At 37.7% G+C, this 8450-nt stretch overlaps 1 protein-coding gene across 2 annotated transcripts in view; it reads left to right on the plus strand.

Moving 5' to 3' along the window:
* The window catches only part of tmem132e (transmembrane protein 132E), a 380857-nt gene extending 375085 nt beyond the window's left edge, over positions 1-5772 (plus strand). For both annotated transcript variants that reach the window (XM_016490585.1, XM_016490584.1), the window contains exon 9: positions 2072-5772. In XM_016490585.1, coding sequence (XP_016346071.1) covers positions 2072-3142 — 1071 coding nt within the window. In that variant the 3' untranslated portion in view covers positions 3143-5772. The remainder of the gene's footprint in view (positions 1-2071) is intronic.
* The last annotated feature ends 2678 nt before the right edge of the window (positions 5773-8450 follow it).

Genomic DNA, 8450 nt, shown 5'->3' on the forward strand with positions numbered 1-8450 from the left:
AATTTAGTATTTTGACAAGACGAATAAAAATAGCTAATAGGTTATATTTTGTACAACATACTTTTTTTTTTCTCTCTACGACACTTTTTAATATTGTGTTGTAAATGTTAAACGAACTGTATCCTGACAAGATGAATAAAAATAAGATATACAATTTTTGTACAAAATTTTTTTTTTCTCTGACACTTTTTTCATACTGTGTTGCATAAAATATTAAACGAATTTTGTGTCTTAAGATAATTAATATAAATTTAAGTCAAAGTCAATAAATTCAAGACTGCTGACAAGACGAATAAAATAACATACAATTTTGTGCAGACTACACTTTTATTTGTTAGCCTAACTCTCTTTCAGTAGCGGAAATTTAAATGTGAGATTCTGGAAGCGAGATCTAAATTTAGCGGGAACGGTCGGGTCGGGAAGACATTTATTCTAAGCGGACAGCGGGTGAACAAAGAGTGAATATATAGTGGGAGCGGAAGGGTGCGGAATAGAACCTTGCGGGTGCGGGACTAAAAAACAGTCCCGCGCAGACCTCTACTTTGAGATGCTACTTTTAAAGGCGCTATATAAAATAAAGTTTTTATTATATATATTTTATTATTTTATTTATTTATTTTTTGAGTATACGAGTGAATATATAGCGGGAGCGGGTGGGTGCGGAATATAACCTTGCGGAAGCAGGCGGGAACGGGACTAAAAAAATAGTCCTGCACAGACATCTACCTGGAGCAACAAGTTGACAATGTATAACACCATAAAATTCAAAATCATTGGTTTGTTTGAATGTACTGTACATACAGTATACCACCCAGCTACGACTTTAGAGGCTACTCAAAATTCTTTCGCATCAGTGAGTGCTACTCATGTTTTTTATTAAAGAGAGTGTAAAGTTGAAGGGGTAGTTCACCCAAAACTGAAAATTTGCAGTTAATTTACTGCCACTCAGGCCATCCGTGATGTGCAGCAAGTGACTTTTTCTCTTCAGTAGAACAGTAAAGATTTTTAGCTGAAACCGTGGTGCTTGGTGATTAAAAAAAATGCAAGTCAGTGGCCTCTAGGGGTGGGGGAAAAATAAATTCACACATGAATCACAATTCAGTCTTCTACCAATTCGCATCGATTCACAAATTTCCAAAATAAATTTTTTTAGTTAATTTAATAATAATAATAATAACTTGATGCTGTCGGAACAAAAAAAAACATTACAGTACATAAAATTTAACTTACCACATAAACAGAGTAAGAAGAGATGACTGATAGGACAATGGCGAATGATTTGAAGATCTTGAGCGCCACTGACAAACATCTAATCTTGTAAAATATGTGGTAAGTACTGCCAAAGTCATTTCCTTTCTTTCTTTTGAACATGGTATTCGGATTCGGGCACATCCCAAATATTTTTGATTTATTAGGAGGTTAATAGTTAATAGGAAACACTGATTTCTTGAATCAGGACTACCCATACTATAGACTGGTGTGTTTTGTATCAAAATACTGGTGCATTTGATGTCCAGTGTGCACAAAAACTGTGGTGAAAAATCGTGAATCATGATTAAAAATCGAAAAATAATTAATCCGTTTTTAATCTAATCATGACCCTAAGAATCGTGAATCGAATCGTGAGGTGACGAAAGATTCCCACCCCTAGTACCCATTTTTCATAATAAAAAAAGCATATCAAAGAACACAAAATGAATACCCCTGGCTCTTGACGATATATTGAGGTCTTATGAAGTGAAACGATCAGTCTGTGCAAGAAACTGAACATTATTTACAACATTATTATCTGTAATCTATAGCCTCAGGCAAACAGTCTGGAGTGATGTCCGGTTTGCGAACTGGTTCTTTTTTAGTTAACTGGATGAAACGGTTCACCAAAGCAGTTTGAGTCAACACAACACAATAATCAATGGTGTTAACTCAAAAAACGTTCTTGTTCCGTGCGCAACCCCATTTAGAATGCATCACAGGCACCAAAGAATTTGAAGCCAGGTTAAAAAAATTAACTGTTACAGGGTGTGTAAGGGTTGAATTCATGCTCACAATTTCTTTTGTTTTGTGTTTGTAGGAGGCCAGTCTGTCCATCTGGGTTTACTACAGCGACAATACCGCCGCCCCCCTGAGTATGTATGACCCAAACAACTACAACCTCAATGCCACCACAGCAGACGATAAGGTGGTTACAGTGGCTCAACAACCTCAACAGCGGTGGCCAGTCATCATGGCCGAAGGCGAGGGCACAGGAGAGGTAGTGCACGTGGAGATGACCATCAGCGAAACCTGCCAGAAGACTAAACGCAAGAGTGTCATTGCTTCTTCTCCTGTGTTCGTCAAAGTCCGCTTTGGACTGGATGAAGACTCTGAGGAGGAAGTGGATACAGAGACTGAAATAGACACTAGAATGCCTGCCAACACGAGAAGGCCCGTTATCGATTCCAACGCAGGTGGTGGAGGGTATGAACCATCTAATGAGCAGCCCGCAAGTGTGCCCATCGATTACACCAACTTTCCTACAGTAAGCAATCCAGAGGAACCAACCGAAGAAGACGAGGAGGATGACGAATTTGTGCACAGTCCCCGTAGCATGACCGACCTGGAGATAGGCATGTATGCTCTCCTCGGGGTGTTTTGTCTCGCCATACTGGTCTTTCTTATAAACTGTATTGTGTTTGTGTTGAAGTATCGTCATAAGCGCATCCCTCCTGAAGGCCAAGCCAACATGGACCATTCCCACCACTGGGTGTTCTTGGGTAATGGAGAACCCCTGCGCACCCAGAGCGATCTCTCGCCTCAGACGGTGGAGAGCCCCAGCAACACCTTGGAGGGGGTACAGTCTTGTTGTCATGGGGACCACCACAGCAGCGGCAGCTCCCAGACTAGCGTACAAAGCCAAGTCCACGGCCGAGGAGACGGCAGCTCCGGAGGTTCCACCAAAGACCACGGAGAGGAAGCCAGCTCACCGACCTCCAAACGCAAGCGTGTCAAGTTTACCACCTTCACTCTTCCCACGGAGGATTTACCCTACAACTCCATCCCCATTGCCAACGAAGAGGACATTCAGTGGGTATGCCAAGACATGGGCTTTCAGGACCCAGAGGAACTGCACGACTACATGCGCAGGATAAAGGAAATAGCCTGACCGGGCTATGTGCTTTCTAAAGACGTTCCTTTCTATTTTTCTCTCTTAATTTTCACTCTAGAGGAGGTATCTTTCACAAGAAAAACAACCAAGGCCCAATGTCCAGTTTTGTTGGGGTTTTCTGTACAGTGCTGTTTCCCTTACACATTGACACTTGTACGAACTAAAAAATATTCATGACGCTGCCAGGGAAGCCAAAGACGAGTCTAAGGGATTCTAGCAAAAATGGCTTTAGCGGTGTGTATGATTGCTGCTCAGTGGAAGGGTGAGTGTACAATCTTTAAGGGAAACATAGAATTTCAGTTGTGAACACTGATATCAAAATGGATTCCTGAAGTACTCAATCATGTGTGGGTCACCCTACTGTGGATAGGATCTTTCTCAGAGGAATGCCTGGAGTCTTGGCACTGTGGCCATTCTTCTTTTTCTTCTTCTTCTCTTTTTTTAATTCAACAGATCCTTCTCCAACAAAGAGGCCTTTGAAGTGCAGATTCTACTTTTGTCCCAGATTTGTGTTTAAGATGGATCATTTTCATGCCATTGTTGATAAACCTGACACAGACACTGTCAGGGACGTTCGTGAGAACATGCCATGGATTCTTTCTGTCAGTGTTGGAAATGTTGAATGGTTTTATCCCCCTGCCCCTCTTTTCAGTGTTATCTTGGTTCAACACATGCATTGGTTGCTGAATTAGTTCTTCTTCTGTCTTTGGTATTTCATACTCATTCTCAATCTGGATGCCACCTCTGCTTCTCTCACTGTCTTGGTTAAGTCTAATGCCTTATTAAAAGGATCTCAATCGTCACAACCTCGCTCTGTGCTGACACCACATTTGTCCACATTGGTAAGGGACAAAGCAGGGACAACTCTACAGAAGTCTGTATCTCAATTAAACACGTGTCAGCACGGGAAAGGCAGGAGCTTGTACATTGTGGAGTTAGATATCTTCTCCAACATTCCTCTGCATGAATGGAGACTTGGAGGCACAATTAGCACTCTTTTGTTTCTTTTTTACTTTGTATATGTTTGTATTGTGAGAATTATCTAATCATACATAAATGATAATAGAGGACATATCATGTTACCATGCATTACATGCATGTGCCAGACCCTCCCTCCTATGTACATACCATGCTCAGTACATAACGACTGCTGAAGCTTAACTCTTGATTACTCAGTTAGCCTGAGGAATAGGGGAGGCAGATGCCATATAGGGACTCGGCAGCCAGATACTTGAATTTCAGTGAGGCTCTCTTTTCTCTTTCTCTTTCTCTCTCTTTACTGATCTCACCGTGAATTCCCATGCAGGTGGTAATAGAGTTAAGATCTCTGGTAAGGATAAAATGCTATGCAAATTGATTATTGTGTTGAAGTAGATCCGCCCCAGATATCGATATAGCCACCACGGTTACTTTCGTTAATATACCAAGAAATATCTCAAAACTAGATGTAACATCTGCCACAATGTAAATTGCAGGTTTTGGGGTTTGTTTATTTCTTTTTAACTTTGAAGCTCGCTAGAGCTTTGTTAAAGAAAATGCAGTAGCACAGTAGATCAAGCCCGAAATGTTAAACATTTACTAGTTTAGAAAGGGGTAAGCTGGTAATGGGTCTGGAAGCTTTTTTTGTGGTGAGGCACGAAAAAAAAAAAATCTGTTTTGCTGCTGACCTATCACAAGTTAGTTTCAGGGTTACAGTCCGCCCCCTCAGTTTCTTCAGGACGTCTAAATTCACACACTGTATTAAATGTTTATTTTTCCACTGTGCTGTATTTGAAACATGCAGGATTTACCCATGAGTTTGTTTTAATAGTATTATTAATAATTTTCCTGTAACCGGGAAGAAACACCTATATTTTGTTTCTTTGTTTTATAGATTTTATTATAACATTATTTTTTTTAAACTCACACCTAGTTTAATCAGGGGTCCTTTGCACGCCAGATAAAAGTCACAGAGAAAGTATTACTGACACCTCTCCGCCTTTGTCCTCTGATTTGTAACCCCCTTCACCCTTTTCTCAAAGGATTCTGATGAGTAAACCCTCAGTCATGACGTGTGATGAAATGATGTAACATGTCGAGGTATTAGGTTTTGATAGACAGTTGGAGTGTTGGTCAGTGATTTAGTTTGACCCACACTTGACCTTTATGGAGGCTCAGAACTGAATGTAAACTTTTCAACTGTATGATCAAAATGAACATAATTTCCACTGTATTATTAAAGTCTTCTGATGGGGTACGTAAGACTCGATATGACTACTAGCAAGTCTCTGGTAGCAGCTCATACACTTTTTCCTAAAATTATTTTCCTAAGTGTAACATCACTATCAGGACATTTTTGGTTTCATATTGTTTTCTACTTTAAACTGATGTATGGTTGTATATGAAACAGCAGTTGCGATATCTGCGCTTTCATTTTTCTTTCTCAAGAGGAGCTGCTACTAGGCCTTTGCCTTGACCACATGCTGTGTTGTGGTGTAGATTTGAGCTGTACTCTCTGACCTGCTGAAGCACGGTACTGTCAGCCTTGTGCTGCCACACCCTTAATGTACAGAGCACTGTTACAACATCCTGTATCCTCCCTAGAAAACAACTGTTGTATTTCCCTCCTTATATGTAAGTACTAAAGAAAAAACAATGCATAAACTTGGTGTTGTGTTTTTTTTTTTTGACAATGTACTTTGTATTATAATGCTGTGTCCAAACAATAGTTGTCTAATGAGCCTACTGAGCTGTCTAGACAGCTGCTAATTTATTTATAAAGACTACTGCTGTTTGTTAACAATAATCAATAGACAAAAAAATGTACATTTTCTTATCAAAACTGCTGTTTGATTTTATAATCAAGACTCACAGCGCACTGTTGTTACAGAGCCGAAGCTACTTATTACATTTTAAGTGAAAAATTGTAAAGAAAAACATTTTATTTATTTATTTATTTAAATGTGCACTGATGAATTGATGCATCTCTACAATAAGATGGCGTATTTGGAAAGTAAATGGTGTATTTTTATTATTATTATTATTATTATTATTATTAGATTTAAAAAAAAACATTGGTACTGGTATCTCATAACAACATGTACAGCTAGTTCTTATTAGACATTCAAATGCATACAAATGCTTAAGAGCAAAGACGGAAATAAAAGAAAATGAATGGGGTATTTATTTTTATTTCAAAATACTGTACTTGCAGATAATATAATATTAATGAAATAAAAATCCATTTAGGGAGAGTATACTTTCATGCCCATGTTTCTTAACGCAGTTAAGGAAACTTTTAAAAAGTGCACTTTTGTAATAATTCCAAATTAAAGTTTTATTTTAATGTATATTTTAAATCATTATGTATTATAAATCTTTTGTTATGCTTTAAAAAAGTACACTTTTTTGATGTGTGGACTAACATACTAAAGCATGTGTAAAGTAATTGCTATCATTTTAACTGCAGTGTGTTATTTGATATTACAAAGTTAAGTTAGGTTAAAATATTGTAAATATGTTACATTGGTTAACTTTATTTTAGTGTCCATGTTACACTTGTTTCATGTACTTCGTTATAGTAATAACAATAAATTATGCATAATCGCATGCATAATTCTAAACAAATATATAGTTACAGTGTAACAAGGACACCTTAAAAATAGCAACTTTGTCATACACTGGTGTAATTACAAATGTTTAAATGCATGATATACAGGTGCCAACTGATATGTATTAAATGTTGTGTATTTAAAGTATATTTTATTTAACCTTAAATGCCTGTCAGTACATCTGGCAGTACTAACCATATTTCAAAAACAATAGAAGTATTTATGAAATTTATTAACTTAAGAAATAAGAGTACTCCGTTTCAGTACAACTAAGTAGTCTTTTATTTCAGTAATATTATATTATTATATCAATCTGCATGTACAGTACATGAAACATTTCAAATTCATAAACATTACATATTTGAAGTATACACTCCCAAGTGCACATTTAATACAATTAAGCACACTTCTTTTAAATGAAAGGATTCAGCTTAACTCCTGAAAGGAAAACTTCACAAAGCATAAGGCAATGCGAGATTTTTTTTATCAACATACTTTTCTAACAGTAATTCAACAATTCTATGATTTGTAATACATATTCAGGTGCTTCATAATGGCTTGTGCTTGGTATTCAGTGCTTCGGATCATTGCTTTTATTTCCACCATTGCTTTTGCAAAACCAGACTCACACATAACCACTCTAGAGGTTAGTAGTAGGTAAAATGAGAATAACAACCGCCTTCATGGCATCTGTGACTGCCTTCGAGGATGTACAGTCTGTGCTTAGACCTCCCATGGGAAATAATGTGGGTTTTGAACATTATTCGGCCAAAATGCGAGAAAAGAAAAGCGCTTCAGTTGCCTTACATAAAACAACGCCTCTTTTGCACCTTCACTTCATGTACTCACCCTATATGTAAATTGAGGTCTGTGTCGACACAATGTGTATCTCAGAGCTACAAAACAAATTTTGAAGTCACACACTGGTCAATTCTCTGGGAAGTATATAACCGTCTGTCATCACAGAGAAAAGCTCTAAATCACAGTGCAGATCTATTGGTCTACAGGGGAAATCGTTAAATCTTCCACGGTTAAAAAAAAAAAACTGTCTTCAGCACATCGGTCTAATTGGTACCAACAGTAAAGTGATGGCAGAACAAAGCCAAGGTCTTCATTTAGAGACCAGTGGCACAAAGGTGACTGTAACTAAAGATTGACATTATTAAGCTGGAAAAGAGAAGTGTAATATCACTCCCCAGGTATGTGTATTGTGGAAACACACATCAGCTGGCGAGGTATCCTGTAATATAACCATGCAATGTTTCCAGACATTTCATCAGCTGGGAGTTGTCAGGAATGTCACCGCTTGAAGCCACTCATAATTAAAAGGTTGGGAGTTATCGCACATCACAGAGTTGCCAGCATTTGATGGAGTGCAGAGAGACGTTCATTTGGAATGCATCCTAATTGAAAGCTTTTATTGAAGAGATGAATTAAAATGACAAATTAAAAGGAAACAAGTAAATAGTGGAGAGTAATAGTCTTGTTTTAGTTCTGGGTGCCTGTGTATAAATCATTATGATTTTAGTCCTCTGAATAATGATTCACCTGGTCCATGAAGTTTAGTTTTTCAATTATGATATAAAGTGTAAGTAGTACTCTTTAATATTAATGCAATTTTTCAATCAGAGCTTTGGAGCAGCTCCAGGGCTTGCTTCAGATTAACTTAAGAGGTTCTTTCAACTCTTTTATTCACTTTTTATAGTGTTCTGTAA

Source organism: Sinocyclocheilus anshuiensis, unplaced genomic scaffold (assembly GCF_001515605.1).
Source record: "Sinocyclocheilus anshuiensis isolate Anshui unplaced genomic scaffold, SAMN03320099.WGS_v1.1 scaffold246, whole genome shotgun sequence".
Lineage (NCBI taxonomy): Eukaryota > Metazoa > Chordata > Actinopteri > Cypriniformes > Cyprinidae > Sinocyclocheilus > Sinocyclocheilus anshuiensis.